The 25,152-nt window shown below is 47.7% G+C and overlaps 4 protein-coding genes across 4 annotated transcripts; all 4 read left to right on the top strand.

Annotated features, from left to right (window-relative positions):
* Window positions 1–3,981: 3,981 nt before the first annotated feature.
* On the top strand, window positions 3,982–4,579 carry N7509_008179 (uncharacterized protein; the record flags this gene model as incomplete). The annotated part of the gene is made up of 3 exons (XM_056632816.1): window positions 3,982–4,111; window positions 4,180–4,284; window positions 4,335–4,579. 3 exons carry the CDS (start codon window positions 3,982–3,984, stop codon window positions 4,577–4,579), a joined length of 480 nt encoding a protein of 159 aa, XP_056483436.1.
* A 1,021-nt stretch (window positions 4,580–5,600) lies between these two features.
* N7509_008178 (uncharacterized protein) lies at window positions 5,601–5,798 on the top strand (the record flags this gene model as incomplete). Its single annotated transcript, XM_056632815.1, has 1 exon — window positions 5,601–5,798. The coding sequence occupies one exon, from the start codon at window positions 5,601–5,603 to the stop codon at window positions 5,796–5,798; it is 198 nt and encodes a 65-aa protein (XP_056483435.1).
* Window positions 5,799–6,079: 281 nt separating this feature from the next.
* Window positions 6,080–7,848, top strand: N7509_008177 (hAT family dimerization domain-containing protein; the record flags this gene model as incomplete). Its single annotated transcript, XM_056632814.1, has 2 exons — window positions 6,080–6,500; window positions 6,533–7,848. 2 exons carry the CDS (start codon window positions 6,080–6,082, stop codon window positions 7,846–7,848), a joined length of 1,737 nt encoding a protein of 578 aa, XP_056483434.1.
* A 9,673-nt stretch (window positions 7,849–17,521) lies between these two features.
* N7509_008176 (amidase signature domain-containing protein) lies at window positions 17,522–17,857 on the top strand (the record flags this gene model as incomplete). The annotated part of the gene is made up of 1 exon (XM_056632813.1): window positions 17,522–17,857. The coding sequence occupies one exon, from the start codon at window positions 17,522–17,524 to the stop codon at window positions 17,855–17,857; it is 336 nt and encodes a 111-aa protein (XP_056483433.1).
* Window positions 17,858–25,152: the final 7,295 nt, after the last annotated feature.

Genomic DNA, 25,152 nt, shown 5'->3' with positions numbered 1-25,152 from the left:
CTGGGCTATGAAACTGGATAGTGTCAGATAGATGCGGGATGACTAAATTTTTCCATTCACGGCACGTCCGAGCCAGTACAGCAAGGTCATTAAGGTCCAGCTATTGATATAGTTAGCCCTGCAAAATAACGTCCTGAGATCAAAAGTGGAGAGCGGACATAGTCTCTGAGAAGCTCGAAGAATAGAGGGAGATTGTGCAGCATCTCCGCCATTATGGTGGTATCCTGAGGCAGATGCCGTACGTTATGTAATTAATCGAATAATGCCTAGAACTCCCGACCGGCAACAACATCCTTTATATAAGGTTCTTTAATCCCAAGAATAGTTGCATTACCGCATCAAAATCTCGTTTCGTGAGATCATGATCAATTGACGATGAAGTTGGGAAAGCTAGAAATTCAATCTAGACAGACCATAAGCTCAAATTTCGTAAAGGCAGGATGGCCTCCGAGGCATCCCAAAACGCTGAGACCATCAAATGCAAACAATACGTAGCCTAGGTCAGAAAGTGTTTTAACATGATTTGCATTCTCCCGCAAAAGTAAGAGACATATACAGAGGTTTTAACTGGTTGGGATATGCGTACAAATGATGGCCATTTGTATGCTGACCAGATCAGGGGGAGCCCATGTGGATCCATCTAGGATTGGTTGGGGCCAGATCCGAACCTATCAGTCGAGGTTGACGGTACCAGTTAGGTGCGGACCCCGGGTTTAGGCTCCATCACACAAGGGATGAAAAAGAGACCGGTAGGAATGCGCATTAGGTATCCACATCTTGGTGGCACATTGATACCGATGAGAATTGAAATAAATGACGTAGTCGGGCTTGGCAGGGTCATTGTAGCTTATTCAAAGAATCAGCGCATTGAAACAACCGAGAACATTGTCAAATCACGGGCTTCGTGAAAGATTTTGCTTCGTATTAGAAGAAATCATTCGATGCTAGATTGTGCCCCAGGAAGATGACACGGACTTTACATGCCAGCTACAACTATATAATAGCTTGTTAGTTCGGGCTTTTACCAATCAATTATAATCTATCCTTCCTCGTAAATAGCCGAGGGCTTCGCATTCTCCCGGCCCAATCGGCCATGGCTTAACTTCGCTGCTGCTGGCATAGTGCCACTTTCCGAGTTCGGCGTACTTCCAGCCTATTGTGCAGACAGAGTAGCCATACCCTTCAAAAGTCGCCCAGACAGATATTTTCTTTCAGATAGGGACAAGCTATGAGGTAAATCATAAAAAGGCTAGCCAGAAGGATCTTCTGTCAGTACTCAAACCCGTAACATTGCGACTATAATACTAGCAAAGTTGTTTCTTGGTAATCATTGGTATTTCGTTGACTAATTGAGCACTCTTGATTAGTATTGTCCTCTTCGTATGACCGCAGTTTGCTTTCATTGGACAAATCCGAACATAGCAGTTGGGATAGATTCAAGGGGCTCTGAACAGGCCATAACATTTGACTCCGGTTCAAACTGCAAGGGGAGTTTAGGTTCATCCTGTTGGAGGACAAAGGCTTGTGCCAGGCTCTGTAGCATATTGTTATGAGTAACTAGGATACGAAGGTCGCAGTCCCGTTTAGAAGGTATTATCTCGAGCTTTCTTTCACATTTGCAGTACAATTCGGACAGATAATGTTCCATGTGTGTCGTAAAATGTTGGGCTGTGGTTCATCCAGCAAGCCCCGGAGAAGAGATAAAATCAAGTAGTATTTATTGTCGCAAAATATATTCCTAACCCGTGTATATAAACAAAAATGCGAGATAGGCAGCCACCTCTGACGTTAATAAGATCTACACCTGCTGTGCGACCGGGAGTTTAAAAGGCAAATGACCTCCTGGGGGGTTTTATGTGAAGGTGAACGCGGTTACTATAGATTTTGAATGGCAAATTGAAGTTCTAGAGAAGCATTAACTGTGTTTCAAAGTATTTCAAGCGATGTGTCCTCAAAAATCCGAGTATTGGTGGAACTAAAGGCCGAGAGCCTATGAAGTTGTTTGTCCCAAGATATAAAATGCACGGCTTTTTTATCCGACCAATCACATGAACTATGAGATCCCATTGGTCTAAACTATTGACGCATTATTCTATTGGCCTGAACAGCATTTTTCGTTAAGACATATTGACGGGTATCACATCCCACCACAGAGGATAGCCAGCCTTCTCATATGATCCTCGTTTTGACGTCACCCGGAATCCGCAAAAAGGATGATCTATTGTTTAGTTGATGGAGGTAGAATATGGCCGAGAGCAGAATGAGCGCTTTGGTAAAATAAAACCTTAGCATAATCCTAAATTATAACCATTTATAAGCACTTATTTCGAAGCACACAATAAATACCACCCTGTTTACGTCTTACGTCATCATCTGTCATTTTCGAACTTCCCTCGCAAAGTTAAGGGTGCTGTGGCCGACAATGATAAGGATGCCTCCCGCGGCTCCAAAGGGTTAACCACGATTGTTACGGACTATCTAAGCCTTCTAAGATAAATTTACGACCGAATCAGTATAAAGTAGAATTCGAAAACAGATTACCCCCTACACACTCGCGCTTTCTTTCCTCGCCCCCCACTCACTTAGCGCTAAACCTAATACGGTCAAGGAATGTCCCACCATTTTTTCTCGATGTTATTTCCGGTAGATCATCAAAATTACCGTAAATACAGTTTCCGGCACTGGGCCAATATGTCCCCATGGCTATACGTAGCCTAGCTTGAGTTTTAGCTTTACCTCGATCGCACCAGTCTTGTGGAAACCCCACCCCCAACCCAAACCCCCAAGATTACTTTCTTTCTTTTTTGTGGTTTTCTTTTTTGTGGTTTTCTTTTTTGTGGTGTCTTTCCAAGACTCATGAGATTTCTGCACTGTGAATACTATATTCTAGTATTCCATAGCACAGAGCTACAAAGGCAAGCCTACCTATTCATTTGGCGTTTACCTTATCAACTAATAACCTCGCAAAAGATCATGGAAAAAAATGAACTCAACATCAAGCTGAAGGGAGTACTTGATATGACAGCCTTCTCCCAGCTGTTGGAGATGGACGAGGAAGAAGATCGAAAGAGTAGCTCGACAGCGCTATATGATTTCATTGAAAGAGGCAAGGAGAAGGTGGACTATATGGAGACCGCCCTGTAAGCGATGATGCCCCACGCAAACCTGCCTTGGTCAGAGTGCACAACTTGAGGCAATTTAAAGAGGTGAACTTGCAATCTGACGAGATATGCTTATGGGCAGTTCGAAAAGAGACTTCGTTTCTTTGATTTTCAATAGTGAATCCCTACAACAATGTGCAGTGGCGTTGGGCTTCCGCAAATTTCACGAAAGCTGTGAGAACATTCGACGAGTCGGTGCGACGATGAGTATACATGGCGAGGTCACAGGAGCAATTGAGATGTTCAGTCTTACCCTCATTAAGGAAGAAATCGGCAATCTGAATGACAGTCTTCTATCTGCTCGCACAGCAATCAATTCCTTCTATAAGGATAGTAGCTAAAATGCAAGACCGAATATGGGTCCGATGTGAGCTTGTTCCGGTTATCGTTCACTTTTATAGGCGTTTCTCTTGAACAGAAGACTAACCCTGACCCGAAATATGCCACCATTGTCAAATGTATTTAAAATCCATATTTATCGAGTAAGATATTGTACAGTATGGATGGATGACACTGTAGACACCTTGGAGCTAATTCCGGTGGTACAGCTTGGTTCCTGATCTGCACCGGCCTTATATCACAGCACTTTAGCTAAGAACTAATGTGGCCGAAGACAAACCTGAGGCCATAACGTCATCATGATCCCTGGATATATCAGAAGAACCAATCAACGACGAGGGTGACCCAGTTTGCTATAACACCATGCACGGTTGATTAGGGAAATTTTAGCGGAGATGCAATACTGTATCACTAGCTGCCTTGATTTGAAAAATCTGCTTTATCTTTATATCTAATAGATATACAGGCTGGCCCATTCAACATGTCGAAATTCGCACACAAGGCTGAAGAGGGTTTCACCGGCCACCCTGAATCAATCCGCTCATCTAATTATAGGCCTCACGATTTGAATCTAGCCAACAAGGTCGACCCTTGTGTGGATAGCGACCGTGGTAGGTGATCGCTTTGATCAATCTAAATTTTTGAATTCTGTCTCAAAACGCTCACCTTGCTTTCAAAGACAATGCCTCTGAACATGGTGCTATCGGGAGACCTTGCGGCCTGCACGACACTAGCATCGCCAACCAGCTTGGCCCGCGAGTCCACTGCGATAACGGCAGAAAAAGTTTGTCTTCTAAAAGCCAACCTTTGTTAACAATAACTGACCTTACCTAGACGCCCCTGATTATTACCATCTTGATTTGGCTAAGTACTACGGTCATGGCGGAACCGCTTGCCCACCTAACTCCATCATCGCCAACAAGCTCGACCCTCCACTTGACTTAGATAGAGTTAACGAAGCTCTCGCCGGCAGTAGCCTTGAAATTTCTGGGGCGAGAATTTTCGGTCGTCACAACACGGATGTGGCCAATAAACTCAACCTGCATGTCGACTCCGACGTGGATGAAAGTGGTCTTTGAATAAGCACTGAAAGCATGCCAGTAAGTTTTTATTTAAATTGAATACATGGCCAAAGCATTATTGTCTCAAGTTTTCCTCTACTGCTTCCTTTTACAATTTTTAAATGGGGAAGAGTTAATATTAGAGACTATGGGATATAGGCACATGCCCTGGATCAGTCATGTATGCTCCGATTAATAAAAAACGAAGTACCCCCTAACATTGCAGCATGTAGAGCTTGAGGCAGCTCAGCCTGAGCTGTTAACGATACGATATCGGCACTGTTTTCCCATATCGTCAATCGGCATCGTCAACTTCGAAGTCTGCCGATATCGTATCGGCAATCGACATCGACATTTCTGTAAACTGTCGATACGATATCGGCAAATGAAATTATCGTCGGCGATATATCGTCACCGGTAATTGGACAATAAGAGAATAGCTCCTGGCCCTAGGTATAGTAAACTCTATTAGTTAGAAAGAGAATACAAGCTTAGATACTCGTTAATTAGCGCAATCCGCTTCCGTTGTGTAGTCCTACGTTGTGTTGTTTCCGTACTATGTGGCTGTATATGTATCTATATATTCTACGTTGCTCTCCCGTCCTATCAATTCTGCTACTGCAATTTACATGTCTAATCCTTTCTAAGTTGCTTCCATTCCTCTGCGCATATATATATATATAACTTCATTATCCTTTTCCTGCCAAAATATGTATAATGTACTATCAAATTACCTGACTTATCTATGGCCACACCTCCTTCTTCCGTTGTGCTATATGGCAGAATATCCAGAGGTCATAAGGGTCCAACCCCATTTTATGGTTCAACTCTGTTTAGACGCGACGCGTCTCAGAGGCTGGGACGCGTGCCCCGAGCTCTTCTTTGTTAACAGTGACCTGTTCTTCCAGAAACCAACCAACTCCACATGACTCTTCAGCCCTGGTTATACTGAACCACTGGGTCCATGTCGACAGTGAGCTGTGATAAGCAAATCGTATTCAGTCGCACTGCACCAGTGGCCCGGTGAATCCAACACAAAATGCGTACCCGGCAGAAACGCCTCAACTACCGAGTTCTGAATGACGAGAGCGATGGAGAGTCTTTGCCCGAGGATCGAACTGACCAATCAAGCGAACCAAGTGAGCCGCCGAGTAGTCTTACACGTACTCTCCCAGCCTGTCAAGAAGACGTGGAAGTCCTCGCCAACATACCAGATTGCGAGCTCCTACCTTCCTAGTCTGTGTCACAAGTGCTAGTATCCCAAGAGAGCTCAACAGATGCTGGTACTTCAATCACAAGCCACGTATCCTCTCGGTACGCCAACGATCAGCGCCTTCTACTGAGTGGATCTGAGGGTACTTCGAGATCACAGCCGGTGATTGTCCATCGGTTATCAAGAGGACTAACAAGAGGAGGCTGGTCGACCGAGAGATTTGCTGTACGCATGTAGATGGGAAAACGGGAAAACGCTGTGACTGGCATACGTCAGATTCCCAGAGGCAAAATACAACCAGCAACATGAAAACCCACTTGGCAAAGCATGACATTTACTGCCCGACCTCCAGTATACAGCCAGCGAAGAAGGGACCAGACATTCGGAATTTCATGGGTGGTAAACAGAGTCTCACCCATCAAGAGGTCTTGGAAAGGAACGCCATTCGCTGGATCGTGACTGATATGAAAGCCTTCTCCACTGTCGAGTCTCCAGAGTTTCAGCAGATGTTTCGAGACATTCCTGGGATTGAGCCTCCTTTCATATCTCGCCACACCTTGCGGGATGGAATCATGCAAGAGTTCGCCATACAGCGCACGAACCTGAAGAATGAGCTGAATTTGACTTGCAAAACCATTGCGTTATCACTGGACATCTGGACAAGCCAGAATCATCTTCCTATTTTAGGGATAATTGGTCATTGGCTGACAGACGAATTTGAGTACCGTGAGAGATTACTCGAGTTCACCGAACTCCAGGCATTCATAGCGGCGAAAATCTGGTAATTGCAGTGAAAAACATGCTTATCGAGTTAAATCTCGAGGATAAGCTCATTTCCATTACAGGTGACAACGCCAGTAACAATGAGGCCATGGCCTCGGAATTATTCTTCTCTCTTTCCGATCGGCCTAGGGTGGAAGACGCAATGCCAGCACCACTCTATCGAGGGCTTGACAGCTACATCCGCTGCCTGGCTCATGTCCTCAATCTGATTGTGAAAGATATCCTGCGTGCCCTGGGGTCAGGGACTCTGGAACAAGCGCAAGCTGCCTGTGACTGCTTACAAACTGGTAACTCGATCACCGATCAGTCAGCTGTAGGAAGGTTACGGGTCCTCGCTCTTTGGATTAACCGAAGTCCTCAACGCCGACAGAAATGGAAGGAGATTTGCAGAATCAACAATCTCCCAGACAAATTTGTTGAGTACGATGTTGCGACACGATGGAACTCAACATTTCGCATGGTCGACGATGGCTTGAAGTCAAGGCAACAAGTCAACAAGTTCCTAATCCTTCAGGAGGAACTCCCACCTTTCACTCTCAAAGATTGGTCACGACTGGAACAGATTCACATAGTACTCCACAAGTTCAATGAGCTTACTTTGTTCATTTCCAAACGCAATCCACAAATCAGCCTCGCAGTCCCCATTTACTATGAGCTACACGAATTGCTTGACGTGAGGGAGGGCAATGGTGACTTCGCAAAACTGGATCGGGATATTATAGCTGCAGTGAATGAGGGGATGAAGAAATACGAAAAGTACTATTCCATTATGGACGACTGCGATACCTACTACACTGCCCTCGTCTTGGATCCCCGAGTCAAAGGCGAAATGGTCTTACAGGAACTGCAAAATGGCAATGCAGGGACAATGATTCTGGAAACGATCCGCACCAATCTCCATCAGGTATACGCGACTAGCAACCCGGAGCATTATGCCGCTGCATCACAATCGTCTTCCCCGAAGCATAGTGATGTGAAGTCTAGGATGCTGAAGAAGTTGCAGTCGCGAGATCCACCGCTCTCAGATATTGATAAGTACTTCGACACCCCTCCGATGAGCGTCGCAGACACCACCGGCCAGAACTGGCTCTGTAATTGGTGGAAGATGCACAAGGGCGAGTATCCGCGGATGGCAGCAGCAGGCAGGGACTATCTAGCGATTCCTGCTTCTGAAGTTGCTGTTGAGAGAGTGTTTAGCACAGCGAGGGATGTGCTAGGCATCCGGAGATATTCTTTGAAAGGTGATACCATAAGAATGCTGATGTTGATTCGCGACGAGTATAAGTGGTAGCAGTCAAGGGTCGGAGTTGGTAAAAAATTATGCCGTCGCGATGCCCCGGTTTTGCATTCATAAATTGTCAAATAAAACGGCTGTTCGATCAAAGCACGCTCGCTCTCTAGATGATTTAAAGGAAAAATGTACCGATGCCGATACGATATAACGATATAGTGAGTGGTGATATCGTCAAATTTGAAGCCCGCCGATATCGTATCGTCAATATCGTTATATCGGCAATATCGTCAACAGCCCTAGATCAAGCTGCCCCGTGGTGGGGCGATCCTCCCAGCAACCACGAGCACGAGGTGCTACCAAGTTATCAATACGGCGGACACGGGCCTCAGCCCGGGGACAGCAACGTGCTCATTCTCAAATGCCTCGCACAGTTAGTCCTAGTGACCCCCTTATCGTGAATGCAAGGTCTCTGCTAACAAATGATACTTCAAGGCTAGACGTGTGGGTAAAGCTAGTTGTAATCTTCCCCCAAGATGAAGAACAAAGAGCTAACTACAGCTTCGGTCTCTAGATAATAAGTTCACGGATCAAAGCAAGTGCATCGAAGATGTCCGCAGGGATCTAGCAGACCTCCTCCGCCGACTAGACGTTATCGAATCGGAAGCAGAGGAGAAAACCGAAAGTGAAATGGCTCATACTGTTGTAGTTCAGAGGTATATATTGTTACTGTTTTAGAGGGAAACATTAGGCTATATATATACAACAAGAAGAACAAGTTGATTTCCAATCAACTTGGTTCTTCGTATAGATACCTCGGGATTAATTCCGATGGTTCGGCTTGGTTCCTGAACTGCACCAGCCTCATATCACAACATTCCCCCTCAGGATCGCTTTGCTGGCAGAGCGATACTGGAATTGCGCAGAGCAGTCAGGCCTCGGTAAAACCACTCAAAAAGCTTCGTGGGAAAATGAAGTGGAAAGAGCGCCTATGCTGTCGTGAATTGAACTTTCCACCACTGAATTTAAATGTCTATGTTTTTATTGGCGGGTCACATCTTCGGCCTCAAAAGAGAATCACCAACTGGCTACCGTCATGGATGATAAATATTTTCTTCTAATGCCAACTGTCATCTAACTCCGACTTCTTCCTCAACAACTGGTCAACGAAAGCGCGTGAACCGTTGGTCCCAGAGAGCTGGCCCATAAACCCCGACCAAATCGGTTCCAAAATCGCAGACTGCATCGCTTCCTACTGTATCATCAACGAGCTCCAGGGTTCTCTATAATATAATGTATTATTGGGAAGCCTATGTCACTCCCCATTATGGTACTGTAATGTACGATTCGAAGTCAAACTGACACGTCAGAAAGAGCATCCCAAGGGACAGAAGTCGGAGAAATACAATTTCTTATGGGGCTAATTGGTGCATGTCGGTCATTCGTGGCATCGATTGGCTCATTATTCCTTGGCAGATATCGTTGTATTAGTAGTATCCAATGATAGCTTTATTATTGACGACCCACAGGCTCCTGGGAGGCACGGCCAATATCAACCAATCATTTCACTGAAGATTTGTGCGTATGTGGGCTCTTCATGGCACTAATTCGCTCATATTTCGTTGCAGTACCCACCTCCCGTGTCCACTTCGTTCCCAGGAGATTGATGAGGGCATTGCCGTACGCAAAGCCGAGGCTGATGGCAGATAATTCTTCTACGGAAACGTGATTGACCTAGTAACTCGCTCAATCTACAAGAAACTCTTTCGTGAGATGTGGGCTGTGCGAATCAGTCCCAAGCTGCACCATAGCTTTTTTCTGCTTGATATTGTGTAGATGTGATGGGTTTTCTCTGATATAAGAGGTAGATACCAATAATGAAGAAACATGGAACATTCTGCGTTTGGGCCAGTAGGCAGCCAGGAGTGAACCATCGCTTCATGGTTGTTTATTAGTGATGGGGCATTCTTCGAGTAAAAGAAAGCGTTCATCATCGGTTAGTGAAGGTTGCCGCCACCCATCTCAATAAAGTACGGACACATGGTGGTGAATGTTGAAACGCATCATCGATGCCTTTCTGCGACAGCCCCACGACTGTTTGAACGGTGATAACAGTGAGACAATTTTTTTCTTGGACTGTAACATCAAAAAAAAGAAAAAGAAAGCCTTCGAATACAGTGCCAGATCAACAGTAAAATGTTGAACCAGCTATAACTGGTCGTCTGTGTTTGTGCATGCACAATTCACAATGATCATCGCATCGACGGAAGTAGCATGCCCAGCTGCAATGTTATAAATACACGAGCCATCACCAGCAGAACATTCGGTCTCAAGCATTCCTTTGTCACTCTAGGTCGAAGAATATCGAGCGCTTTCCATCTTCGCCAGCACACTTCGGTATGGACTAACCCCCAACTATCACGCAATTGTTATTAATCTGGCCTATTGCATCATACTAGTCTGTCATTGTTCGGTGCTGAAGCTTCCAAACAGCAAGTGAGTATACCTACCCAGCAATTTGCAATCATGCTAACATGTAATATGCTCAAGATCAGCCTCATCTCCGCTACTGCTCTAGGAAACCACTTGAATGACTTTGTATGAACTTATAATGGATCAAATCTGCGAGCACGGTGAGTTATGAAGTGCCTTCATAAGCTGCCTACTGATGATTAATGATAGATCGAAGTCGCCTCCTACGCAGCCGCTTCGACCTTCCCAGAATGCAGCGAACAGGAGTGGCTAACAACGTAAGTTTTTATCAGCGGCAACATGGATAGTATTCACCCTGTGCTAACGACTCCCTGTATAAGAAGGCAAACTTTCGATCACGGGTCGCTCAATCCCATTAAGTTACCCTGGTGCGTTGCCTATGCCTATGCCCATGACGGCTGCATTTGGATTTCATACGGATGCTATCCAATTGAGTTTCATCGTGTCGCGCTCTCTGTCCAGATTACAAGATGGCAATCGCCACGACCGAGCCGTATTTCCCAATTGTCCTCAAAAATAAGGATGCACGTCAGGCCGGACCGATGACTCCCCATGCGTTTCTACTTCGCTGTTCCAAAACACCTGCTTGAAACGTCCACCTTGCTCAGACTGACAGAATAAATCTAGGCAGGTTTACTGCCCTTTGATTAGCCATATGGTAGTGTTCCAACATGTTTTTTCTCTCCCGGCTTCATCCTTTCGACCAAGCGTTAACTATCACTATACTACCTTCCGTATCCCGAAGGTCCTGAACCTCTTGTCCCATATCCAATTCGAAGCCTCGACGGCGGCATCATCCGCCCCCATGCTAAGCCGAGTGAGCTATCACAGCATCCAGCGACAGCGAAGATAAGCCGAGCATCGACAATCACCGAGAGAGACCATTGTCTCTCCGAGGATAGTATCAACCAATAAAAAATGGAGCTTTTGGCCACAGTCTGAGAGATAACTCTGTCAGGCTCGGTTGCGGCTGAGCAAGCGACAATCCGGCTGCAGCACTGGATCTACCACAGATATCTCGCCGTGAGAGCAGTCTCTTTCAGGTCAGCTACTAGCATACCCCAGACCAACTATCATGAACCTCTCCTTCAGTGAGACTTTGTCCTGACACGTTTGGAGATTTACCTGTTACACGAACAGCAAAGACGACACAGCTATGCATTGGCAGATAATGCCAACATCCATTTCCAGCGATACGGAGTGGTCCCGGGCGCACGTGCATGTGTAATCGAGCTGAGCCCGCTACATCTGTGGTAGGCCTTCGCTGATATCAGACTACATTTACGGCAAGTCTGCACCACCCTCAATCACCAGAAGTCATGCTGATATGGAGAGGCAGTGAGACACGACACTGCTTCGGTCGTTCTCACAAGTCCGATCGGGATAGTGTATTGTGGCTAGTATTGGGATTCTCATATAGGCCGCGAGCACGTTCAGTGGCGAACACCCATCTTGCGCCAGTTGCTGACAGTTGGTACTAGATCGAGTAACTCCAACGGCAAACTGTTTTGCCTGTGGCCAATGCAGACGGCGATTCATAGCTGTCACCATGGCCTACTTGATAAATGAATCTGGCAAGTGCGTTCTAATCATTAAGATAGTTTGGAGGCCAACTTGCCATGATGTCAAGCCGCTATAATGAAGTTGGCCTTGTTCCCCCCATGCTATTGCTCAATGCAGCCGCACGCCGACCGAATGGCTCCCGGTTTCACCACCGAGGGGCACGGACTGGCCGGCAGAAGCAGACTCGCGAAGAACACGGCCAACCAATTGCATCGGTTGTCACAAATTTTCGTTAATGATACAAGAGTAGAAAGGCTAGTTTTCAATCCCAGCTGGAGAAGGCCTGCTTGCTGACTTCGAACGTCGCCGCTGATGTTACTCAGTGTGGGCGCGATATGCTCTACTCGACGCGCTGCGACGCGTTAGTGCACCGCCTTGCGACCTGTGTCGCGCGTCCATATACTGCCGGATGCTGAGTTGAGTCGACATGCCCAACTGACGATAGAATAATAGTTTTATTGCAATCATGAGGCGTCCAAAAACAAAATCAAGCATGGGGAAACAGGAAATGATTCGGAAAAATCACGCAAGTTGTGATTCCGAGGACGAATTACATGAGCGTGATTCTTTCTATTCTACGAAAGTTCAGCTGAATGTACCCTCAGGGAATCGAACCCGAGCCGTTATCGGAAGCAAACGTGGCAAGGTTCCACTAGACCAAATAGGCAGACGAGCTGGAAGTGCGAAAATTGCTTATTTATACACGCCATTCTTCCACGGAAGATCAGGCTGACCATTGTGCCGTGTAAGGATCCAGCACGTCGACGATTTTGCATACCTCCAGATGAATTTTCATTTGATTTTGCCAACAGATACTTACCATTGAGAGATGATACATTGAGATGAGAAGAAAATTCGACTTTTCGTTGTTGATATTCTGATGGTTCGTTCCATGTTTTACCACTCATGCTGGATGCAGTAGAGCCGGTCTGGCGATATACATCTCTGTTAAATCGATTCAATAAACGACGAGCTTACCTCAGATATGTATAGAATATCGCTTAGAAACATGCGACGAAGCTCAAACCGAGAGAATATCGCACTGAAAAGCCACTGGAGTCCAGAAAGAGATACAATTTACCGTATACTAAGAATATTGGTTGAATTGGCAAACTATGTTGATTGCATCACTCAACTCCTAGCTCATAGTCGGGTTTTTTCAGAAAAGACTACATGTACAGGGTATCAGATACACTCACCCTCGGATTAATGCTCTTCGGCATCATTTCGCAACGTGCATCAGCTTTTGAATTATTGTTGAGAAAACGGAGATCTGTGTGATGACGGCGGTCGGTGGTGACCGGTGGCATCCACTTCACCGCTCGGCAATCGCGCCGCACTGCACATCAACAGAGGGACCCACTGGTCTGGCCCCGTTATCACCAGCTCTCACCCTCAACCCTCACTCACCACTAGCCCTCACCATCAACACACCATCACTCACCGTCAACACACCATCACACACACAATTCATTTACGCCCGGCGGCTGAACCGAAAGGGCAACTATCACTGATTTAAATATACATGCTTTTTAGCTAATGCTGTGCCTCCTTGGAGCCCATTCAAGAATTTTTTCAGCGTATGTCATCTCAGATGTCAATATCTTAGCGGGTCCTTGTGGGTTAGTGTTTAGTTAGTAAACTTGCTTGAAAGCGATTCTCCAAGTGTTCAACATCCTATCCTCGGCAATTGAAGCGCGTCTACCGTCTCTGGCACAAGGTAGTTGGTGGGGGTTAGATGTTGGGGCGGGGTAGGGTTAATCTGTGTTGGTCGACAGGGTTAAGTGGCGTCGAGTCGGCCCGTGGCGATTGCAAACCGTATTGTGGCTCGCACTGCTTCCAAATTCGGCTTCCAGTTCTGGTCATCCAAAGGCGATTTTCCGCCTAGGAAAGATGATATGTTGGCTCGGTGAGTGAGTGTACATTGCAGCATTTTCGTCCGGTGTGTGGTCCACCGCTGACATCGAAAGAGGAAGTGCTCCACGGTCTCTCTGGCTTGTCCACATGCGCATTGATCCGTCTCTGCAACGTTGATTCGATAGAGGTATCCATTGAGTCTCGCCATGCCAGTCCGGAGCTGGGCTAGCACACTTGCTTCTTTCCACGATAATCGATCATACAATTGCCGGGTATGTTTTCCTGGGAGTGCTGCATCCACTCGTTTGGAGTGTTTCCCGACATTCTCTGGCAGGCAATTTTTGGGGACTGCTTGGGATCGTGAGATGTTCAGTGTTGTCGACTTCATCCGGGGGACCTGTGCTTGCGGGGTAGAATCCTCTTGGGTCGCGGTCCGAGCCTGCTCTTTTGCTAGGCCTAGCAGTTGATCATCTTCGCTGGTCGGGACCCAACAGATGTTGATGCGGTTCTCGTGCTTCCGTAGTCTCTTGATCAGCTTGTATGCTAGGCAGATGTGTTCCTGGCCCGACTGTTGTCGAGGATTCTTCAGCGTGAGAGCCGCCGCTTTGTTGCTCGTGAGTAGCGTGACCCTGCACCGTTTCAGTCCCCGTAGCGTACCCAGTGCGTATGCCATTGCTGCCAATTCGCCGGAGTATGGGTTCTGCTCGGTTCTTGCACCCAGTGTGACGGAGAAAGTTTTCAGCCTCGTTTTTCGATATCGAGGCGGCTGCTTCTCAATTGCTACGCCAAATCCTACCATCTCATTCCGCGCCGAACTGCTAACCGCGATCCGCATGACTCCGCCTGCTTCGGTCTGTGTCTCCGGTAAATCATGACCGTCGCTCTGTATCCGTTCCTCCCATGGTGCCAATGTGAATGGATTGATGGTTTCCAGTGATTCCATCTCGATGCTTTTCAGCGCGTCTGCGACCTGATACAATGGCGAACGGTGGTATCTTCTGAATCTCTTGATCTGGGCTGTACTCCTGCGGAGGGGATTGGTTACTGGTAGGGTGTGGATGTCTGTCCACATTTTCACAGCTCGTCGCCAGAGCCGGTGCTGCACCGTGGCGATGTGAGCCTCCGCTTCCGCTACGCTGGTCGCGACTGTGAGGAATGACCCGACAATCGCTTGCGCTCCTACTCTCTGCACTCGGTTGATCGGCCCGACGTTCTTATTCTTGAATGCGTGCATCCAGACATTGGAGCCATAGTCCACCACCGGGGCTACGGTCGATGTGAATAGCTGCCACGCTGTTGCGGGGGATAGACCCCGAAGCCGCCGAAGCTCCATCGCCGCCTCGAGTCCCTTGGACGCTGCCCTCGCGATATGTTCCTTGTATTTGAGTCTCGTGTCCATGATGACGCCAAGAACCTTGACATGGTCTCTGGGTTCAACGGTCTCTCCCTTGATAGTAAATGGCTCCGAGTCCAACTTGCTGGCCTTGGGGGCGAAGTGTATGATGGCAGTTTTCTCCGCTTCAAACGTCGCTCCACTTCTTCGTTCCCAGTCGAGTGCTTCATTGACGATTGCTTCGATGCCATTCCGGTTGCTCTGCGCAGTCGGACCGGTCACCCACGCGGTAAAGTCATCCACAAAGGCAATTGCTCCTCCCTGGCCGTCGATCTGTCTTTATACGAGATCTGCGTTGAAGAAGAGGAAGAGGATCGGGGACAGGGGTGATCCCTGAGGGAGCCCCGCCTGTGGAAGGCTTTGGGCCTCAGATGCTTGCCCGTTGATTTGGATGGTCGCCGTTCGCTCCGAGCAGAACGCTTCGACCCACCGTAGCAGAACCTCCGGTATACCTCGCGCTTTCATCCTCTGGAGCAATCGTTCTTTGCAAACCCCATTGTAAGCTCCTTTGACATCGAAGCTGATCAAGCTCAGGACCCGTCGGCCACGCCATGCCGCGTAGATCTGCTCTTGCAAAAGCAAGAGTGCTTGCTCCGCGGATCGCTGTTTGCGGGCCCCGAAGTGGCTGGTCGGGAGAAGGCCGTACGTCTCCACCGCATGTGAGATCCTTTCTGCGATGACTGATTCCAGCACCTTGCCCAGTGTTGCGAGGAGTGAAATCGGCCTCCAGGCCTTCGCAATGGTATAGTTCTCTTTGTTTGGTTTTTTGAGCGGTATGATCTTCGCATGTCTCCACTGCTTGGGCAATGTGCCTTCATCCAGCGACGCTTGGAACAGCTCCAGGACTCTGTGTTTGACCACGGGCCACGCCATCTTCCACACTATCGCTGGTAGGCCATCTTCACCAGGTGCTTTCCAAGACTTTGTCGCCAACATCTGCCGTCGACCTCTTCCATAGTGATGTCAGACATCTCCACGTGCGCTCTCTGCGGCCTGGTCCCTTCATCGTCAATTCTGTCCGGCAACGCCATTTAACTATCATTTCCCTCTTTCCCGGACTTTCAGCATTCCCTGTGGCATTATCAGCAATACTACCGATACGACTAAGCTGTGTCTTTGAAGCAATGGCTGATACATGCAAAACCAGCGCGCAAGATTTCGTGCAACAATATGTACCCTAGGACCTTGGAAAATGTTTGCGGTGTTAATTGAACCTGGACAACCATACATCGTCAATATTTGTTCTCGTCTTCACAACTACGGACAATCAAATCAGACAAATGGAAGGAAATGCGGGGGTAATACAGCATATCTTTTTTGCCTCAGTGAGTTATGACGGTCCTGTTCGGGATAGTTAAATAATCAGTTAACTAAGTTATGGGATGATGCAGGTCTTGGTCAGCATGTCCATCGGCCTAGGACAGCTTCTCGGTCCGAATGATACTCCGATGCCGACATACCCCTCCGCAAATTTTCAACTGCTTCTACAATTTGCTGAATGCCCTGGGGTTATATTAAAGCCTGCGGAACTTTCCAACTGAATAATAATCGATTCATCCCCTTCCTTTAATACACATGGTAGGTCAAAAAAAAAAGGGAACGCAGGGGTGCTGGGGGAGAGTCTGGAAAGGGAATTTCCGTACTGAATTCTTACCCGGTTTTATTGGTTCTCCTAGGTTGTGCAAATCGATACAAGATAGATTGAAGATATGGAGTGAAGGTAGTTTACATGAAAATTCGACATCGATCTTGTCCTGCTATATTAAGCATAGTGTTAGTTTCTAAGTCTCCCTCGGCCACGGATACGAGTATACCCCGAGTTCCGCCTACCTCACCTACAAATAATCCATCTATACATTTGGTATGATAGTTTCCTCCGTCTGCCAAGGGCTCGCGTGGAGACGTGGAGACGCGGAGTCGGCTTATCAAATGAACTTGAAGCGCCCCCGACTCCGAGTCCGCGGCAATTGCCCCCACTGTTTCCCCTCATTTCAATTGGTCAGGGCAGCGCCAAGGTCCCTTATCTTTGGGGAAGGGGAAAAAAGATTGGAGAACTGACAGACTGGTTCAGAATGACCACGGAGTAATGCGTGTCCGCGCTCCGGGTCCATGGTCCACGTCGGGTGGCCCAAATACTTACCGCAAACAGGTTGGCTGCGTTCGGATCGGAGCGTCCCTTCTGATCCGACCACTGGATCGAATCAGACCGAGGCTAGACCGATTATATCATACCTTTGCGAGCCGAGGTAAACGCTTAGCTATGCAAACATGCCTGGGTCAAACCTGGGGAAAGGCTACCTCACCTGTAACCTGTGGGGAAACAAAGTATAAATGCACTCTGATACTTCACCTTCCTATCAAGAAAAGCCTAGAACGACAACTTTTTTATACGATTTCCATTCATCATCCACCCACTCTACATACACCATGGTCTCCCAGGACTGGCAGGCTCTCATCGACGAAAAGAGAGCCCAGCGCGAAGCATTGATTCCGTCCAAATGGAGGATCCCCGGGTACGTGGCCGACAAAGTCTCTCCCACCGCGTCCGTCAGTGCTTTTGAGCTCCTGGAGGAGACGGACATTCTGTCCAAGGAGGAGCGTGAGATCACCGAACTCCACGATGCAACGGCCCTCCTCGAGCTGCTCGCAGCAGGGAAGGTTTCGTCACTCGCCGTGACGACGGCGTTTTGTAAGCGGGCGGCTATTGCGCAGCAGCTGGTATTTGACTTTCTGTTTCCTTGTGCTACCAAGCGACATGGGTGAAGGAAAGCTCACACAGATTCTGGCGAGCATAGACCAACTGCCTGACAGAGATATTCTTCGACGAGGCCCTCGAGCGAGCGCGGTATTTGGATGATTATCTGAAACGCAACGGCAAGCCAATGGGGCCGTTTTATGGACTCCCTCTCAGTATCAAGGTGTGCCTTCCCAGTTACACGGATCATCATACATACTCACCATCAACTCCCATTAGGACATGTTCATGATTAAAGGCCACTTGGCAACTATGGCATATGTCTCATACCTCAAGAAGCCGAAGGCAGATGAGAACTCTGTCATGATCGATATCCTTCTTGAAGGTGGTGCAGTCCTCTACTGCAAAACAACGGTGCCACAGGGGTTATTTGTGAGTCTGTCATCCAGCCTACCAAGTGCGTTGCAGGCCGTTTAAGCCAGGTGAATCAATGTTGATGAGGCAAATGATTTGTCACGCATCGCATAAGGCCAACCACGGCTCCAGGTGGATCTAGCTACTCCGCCCGCTCTCCACTCCAAACTCTTGAAATTTCTTATTTCAACGTTGATAAACCGCCTCAACACCACGAAATTAGGGTCGCCCGGTGCGAATTTGAAGTCAAAATCTCTGGACTCGGCAAAATGTACGCAAGTGGTCGCTGCCGCAACCCCTACTCAGAATAGCATAAAAGACGCTCTTTTCCCGTCGAAAGAAAAAGCAGGCCTTTCCTCCTCACACTCCCAAGCCATTCGGGTGTTCTTCGCAGGATAAGCTCTGCGTTACCAAGTGTTCTTCGCAGGATAAGATCTGCGTTACCAAAAGTTCTTCGCGGGAAAGGCCCCGCGTAATCAAGTTTGCCTCGCAGGGGGACGCTGCGTTATCAAGGGAGACCCGCAGGAGAGGGCTGCGTCAACAAGTTCTCCCTCGCAGCCCATGAGCCCTGTCATTGTAAAAACGCGCTCCCTCACAGCCCATGAGCCCTGTGTTTTATAAGTGTGCTCCCTCACAGCCAATGAGCCTTGTGTTGTATAAATGTGCTCCCTCACAGCCAATGAGCCCTGTGTTGTATAAGTGTGCTCCCTCACAGCCAATGAGCCCTGTGTTGTATAAATGTGCTCCGCGGGGACCTCCGCGATATCAAGTGCCTCCGCAGGGGGACGCTGCGAAACCAAGGGAGACCCGCAGGAGACCGCTGCGATACCAAGTTCTCCGCAGGAGAGTGCTGCGTCAACAAGTTCTCCCTCACAGCCCATGAGCCCTGTGATTGTAAAAACGCGCTCCCTCACAGCCCATGAGCCCTGTGACTGTAAAAAGTGCTCCCTCGCAGCAATGAGCCCTGCGTTGTAAAAACGTGCTCCCTCGCAGCAATGAGCCCTGCGTTGTAAACATGTGCTCCGCAGGGACGCCTGCGTTACCAAGAACCTCCGCAGGAGACCGCTGCGACACCAAGTTCTCCCTCACAGCCCTGAGCCCTGTGATTGTATAATCTTGAGCTTCCATGCAGCCTTGAGCCCTGCGTTACCAAATTTGTGCTTGTTAGGCGACCCGTGGCGCCGCGGTCCTCGTCCTGATCCTCTGGCAATTGCAGGCACCTCTCCGTGGTGTCAGAGACTAGTATTCGCGGAATTACTCGAAGAAGCCAAGACCTGCTCCAAAAAATCGATAGAATCAAGAATTCAATAAGACGTGGTGTAAAATGACATCAGTATTGTATGTATGTGCCGCCGTACATGGCTCTGTTTCGAACAATACATTTGAAGCGCTCAACCATGCCCTGAGCTTCAAGAATGGACATTCTCCTCCACTTGGTGTGAATTAGAGCGTCGAGTTATGGCTGATAGCGGGGTGGCCAGTCGGGGTGGCGGCTGAATTTCAAGTGGTCTCCATTGGTTTGAGTATTTGTCCCTGCTGGCTGGAGTGGCAGCAGAATTCGTTCGAATGAAGGGAGATGCGGATTTTCGACGGTGGGTGGGTGGTGTGTCGGTGTGTGATGGTGCTGGCGTGTTGATGGTGAGAGCATGTTGACAGTGAGGGCATGTTGACGGTGATTGACGGTGATGGATGGTGTGTTGATGGTGAGGGCCAAAGGTGAGTGAGGGTTGAGAGTGAGAGCTGGTGATAACGGGGCCGGACCAGCGGGTCCCTTGCGGGTGATTCCCGGGCGGTGAAGTGGCGGCCAACGGTAAACACCCGTCCCGTCATAGTGGGGATCTTTGTTCCTGACGAATGCAAAAGCTGATAAACAGTGCGAAATGATGGCTCTAGAAATTAGATTCTATTTGTTAATACATTATCCGATCGGTCTTCTGTATGACGTTTCTCGACTCAGGCATCGTCGTGCTCTTTGGCCATATTCTGTACAGTATCTGAGGTAGTGCTGCCAAATGCTGATGCGATACCAGCAATATATATATCCCCAGGCCAATCCCATTAGGTACATTATTGGCGGTAAAATCGGCAAAGAACCAGTAGGGGACCAGTGATAGAAAGCCTAGACCTTCTAAACATATTTCAGATATCATTTTGTCTCGGCCTGATCGAATGAAATACACTCCTGGAGCTCGAAACGCTGATCTTGCCGGATGTGTGCCCAGAAGAAAGGCGGGTGTGCTATTCAGCCAGATGATGGATATAATTGAGCAGATAGATGTGTTGTGGCGTTTTCAGCCCTTCTGCCTGCGTGGCCTAGTAGAATTTCTCATTTGCTTTTAGCAACGGCACGGGTTCGACTCACGCAGGGTACATCATTTGAGGGAGCCCGCCCTCGTCCGCACGAACTCATAGCCCGCTTTGTGTTTCCTGGATCATTTCCCGAGTTTTCGCTCTGCGGATTAATTTTTACCCTTTGCAATTGAGAATGGCTAAACCATATTTGCGAACTCGATTGACGTTCCCGCCAGAGTCAGCAACCGGCGGTAGTGAAATTGATGGCTATCGAGGACCTGCTGCACTAGACGCATGCTACGAGGGGCAAAGGGCTGGGTGCACTTGCGCGTCGCGTAAAACACACGTGCCACGCCCACACTGAGATTAACATCAGCGGCTACGTTCGATGTCAATGAGTTTGTCTTCTTCACCATATATCACAAACCGACCTGCATCTTTCAAATAAGAATTGGGCTTTTGTGACCGTCTAGGCAATCAACTGGCCGGCCTGGCGAGGCTACTTCTGCCGACGAGTCCGTGCCCCTCAGCGGTGATATCAAGGATGCATTCGGTCGACTTGCGGCTGTATTGAGCATAGCATCAGGTTCCAGCGACCTGACTTTAGTTAGTCGACTTCCGAAATATTCTAGTTATGAGAATCTACTTACCAGGGTCAGTCGTAAATAAGCCATGGTGGCAGCTTTAAATGACCCGTCTGCATCAGAACACAGGCAAGGCACGTTGCCGCTGTATATATTCAATCTAGCACCAACTATCAGCAGCTGGTGCAATATGGTCGCTCGCAACTTACCTTGTTCGCGGCCTAGACGAGGTCCCCGGCCGGCTATAATGCACTTTCTCGATCGGACTCACCCGAACGGCTGGATTAGGACTGTGTTTCACTAAACTCTATGTTAACATAATTTCTGTTGACTGAGGGTGGTATAAACTTGCCGTGATGCAGCCTGGCATCAGCATAGAAAACCAGGGATGAGGTAGCGGGCTCATCTCGACCACACGTGGAGGGCCTGGGATCACATCGTTTCACAGGGAATGGATGTAGCCGTACCTGCCAATGCACGATTCTGGGCAGATCTTCAACCATGTAAGGGCAAAGTAACACTGGACGAGAGTTTCGTGGTATTTTGTTTGCGACAAACTTCGACCTGGCCTCAAAATGGCTGCTCTCGCGGCGAGGGATCTATGGCGAATCTAAGCATGGGCTGTCTTATCGCTTGCTCAGCTGCAATCAGGGGTTGAAATAATTGACCTTGAGACTATTGCCAATAGTTCGCTTCAGTCTGCTGATTGATGCTCAACGGGGAATTAGTTGTTTTTTTCCGCGCCCGTCAGGTCTCGGCCTCTTCTCGTTGTCGCAGATGCTCTGATGACTCGCTCGATTAACAGTGAGGCTGGTTCATGGCTACCGACAAGCCTTCGGATTGGACGTGGGCAGGATACTCATAGCCGTCGAAATATTGCCAAAAACTAAGCATTGACTGTTAACCTTTGTTCGGACAGGGTAATGCCGAAGAGACGAAATGAAAACACTCTGGAATTTTACCGTATGGCTAAGCAGAGGGCATCAAGGCTTTCTGCCTTGGCCCGCTAATATGCCAGGTGAAGTGGCCGTGCCAGCCACGTCTTCAGTGACAATAAAGGCGCAAGCGTAGTAATATTCAGTGGCTTGGCCCACCAGGTTGTTGAAGCTGATTTAGTTTCGAGCACGAGGGGGGAATATAGCTCGGTCCGGTCGAGTGTAAAATTGAAGCTCGCCCTATGAAAAAAAAAGAATCTTCAGCGATATCTTCTGAAGAACAGAGAGCCACGAACGGATAGCACTCGTAAGGAGATTAAAATGCAGTACCCGGGTTGGGAATGGATAGGGGCAAAGCACTAGCGTGACTTACAAGACATTGAGCAGGTCGCGATAGAAATTTTGCCATCCTCTAGAAAGGCCCGTCAGCACATGATATCTGCCTTGAAAGTTGCTGCAGTTTTTGAACTTACATTTTCAGTTATTGATGTCCACTGCAGGGAAATGTATAAAGGATGGCACCTGATTATCTTCAATCATTAGCAGGTAGCTTATGAAGGTAACCTGTAACTCACCGTGCTCGCAGCTTGGACAATTCCAGATTCTGATCCTGAAGGGTTCGCTCAATGGCTTCTCAGGGGAGAGCGGAGGCGGGGCTAATATCAAACATTTTCCAAGTTAGCATGATTCTAAATGACTGGGCAGCTACACTCACTGCTGTTCGAAGACCTCTTGTGTCGAGTAAAGCCAGGCTAGTGTGATGCAACAAGTCAGTCAACTTCGTTACAGGATTTTGAAGCAAACATACCAAATAGTAGCCGCTGAAACGAAAAGAGTTCGATATTCTTTGACCCGGGGTGACAAAGGAATGCTTGCGAAGGGACCATTCGGCTGGCGAATGACCGGGTATTTATAGCAATTTAGCCAGGCATTCTGTCTGCATCAATGAGATCATCATTGTGAATTGTGAGGGCTCAAGCTCAAACTACTCTTCAATGAATAGCTGGCTCAACATTTCATCACTGGCTCAAAGCAGTTCTCAGAGGCATTGCATTTTGCGCCTGGTGATCCGGAACATGAAAAACATTTTTTGGCTGTTCGCATCGTGTAAACAGTCGTAAGAATGCAACAGAAAAGGATTGACAGTTATCAACATTTACCACCGTCAGTCCGCCCTTTATTGCGATGGGCGATACAACGAGGTCATGTCATTTGATTTCACTCACCGGCCATGAGCCCGTAAGTGGACGCAACAGCAACTCACCAAAGGTAGGCAGACCGCAGGGTTATTCGTTACCCACCTCGCTTATCGGAGACAATCCATCACACCTACACAATATCAAGTAGATACAAGCTATAACACGGCACGGGACTGATTCGCACAGCCCCATCTCAAAACAGTGTTTATTGTACAGCGAGCCAGTCATTAGTTTGATTATAGGTTTATAGAACAAATCTCTGAGGTAAGCCGCGTCTTTACAAAGGTATTACCCACATAAATCTCCTGGGAACGAAGCGGATGCGGGTAGGTACTACTACTCAGAAATATAAGCCAATTAGTGCCATCAATAGCCCACATGCGAACAAATTTTCAATGCAATGATTGGTTGATAATAAGAATTTGGGTCCCAGAAGATTGTGGGCATTGCAGCCAGTTATTCTGCTCGAGCCGATGCATTGATAATTCTGAATTATCAGGGCACAAACGCAGATGGCCCTCCAATTGTGGCTGGTTTAGCGTCTCATCATTGATTTAACGCGTATTTGAGGCCCTTCTGGTTTTTCTGACAATCAAGTGTATCAAGGATGATCACTCACTGTTGGGATCATTTCAACACCCCGCGATATTAGAGGAAAAGGCCGAAGGCCCATTTCAACGTTCCCCAATGTATCTCTGTCCGCTGTTGCTACATAAGGTACAGAAATATGACTTATCGCTACCGTATTACCTATCTAGATCTCACGAAAGATTTTGACCTCTTCCCTATCCCTGAACCTCACCACTCATTTCTCTTTGAAACACCAGATTCTGATTCCGCAAACGATTCTTCTCGCAAATCTGACATGTTTTCCAATAATTCAAACGCCGTACAAATAAAAACGCGTTTTATCACATTCTTCCTTGCCACCACTTGGCTAGCTGTTGCAAGCCTCAGCTCCATAATTGCGCATTGTACAGGTCTTCTGCTTGCCCGCGCAACACATAATCTATTTAGTGGTAGCGGCTCTATTCTGGACATAGAATTCAAACGCCTCATGAACAGTCTTTAGTGGAGCACTCGCAGTGACAATTGTTTCAGCTTTGCTTTCAATTTTTGGAACCGCTCTTCTTTTTCAGCCGAGATTACTGGGCAAGGACAGTCAGGCTCGGGCTTTTTACGGCTGCATCCAACTTATTTTGAGCTTTCCTCTTGTATGTATCGAAGGTTACCTTGCCAGTCAAGTCCGCGGCTTTCAGTCCTCTTTCAAATTCTTCACAAGCCAAGACCATACTCCGTACTACGAGGTTATGTATTATAGCGCTACGAGCAAAGCTATCTTCGGCACTCTGGTGGCCATTTTTTATCTGGTTTATGTTTTCGTATGTCATTGATTAAGCCCATGGTATCTAAAGCAAATGGAAGCGTCAATAGAATTCTATTTTATAGTCAGGTAGCACTGTCAACAAGAATCATCCATCCTGTTTCATACTCAACGCTCCTCCGCAATCGATAAAGCATATCGTGTTTCTTCGACAACTGGCTCTAGCAGCGGGCCCCAGGAAAGAGTTTGGCTGGCCCTTTGTACTGCATTGATGAAACCTTGAGGTTGATAGTTTAACAACACATTCAAGACGGACCATGACCACATTAGGCAGGAAGACGCATCCCGTAATTTTGTTTCTATCTTCAGGGTGCTCTCAATCTTCCAAGCATAAGAGATAAAATAATATTAGGTAAAAACTCCCACAACTGTAATGTGCCGTTAAAATCGTCTATAATTGATTTGGCATGTTGCAATTACCTCTTAGGACACAAAATAGTGGTAAGTAGTCAGTAGATAGAAGGCAGGGTTCTACGGAAAGAAAATATCTGTTTTTAGCTCCAAATATATCATTTTCAGTGATGAAAGTTACTCCTACATGCCGATACTCTTGGT

This window comes from Penicillium cosmopolitanum, assembly GCF_028827165.1.
Source record: "Penicillium cosmopolitanum strain IBT 29677 chromosome Unknown utg000009l:1.0-9042332.0:1.0-9050551.0, whole genome shotgun sequence".
NCBI classification, from domain to species: Eukaryota; Fungi; Ascomycota; class Eurotiomycetes; order Eurotiales; family Aspergillaceae; genus Penicillium; species Penicillium cosmopolitanum.
Note: the sequence above shows the minus strand (reverse complement) of the source record. Positions and strands in the feature narration are given on the sequence as shown.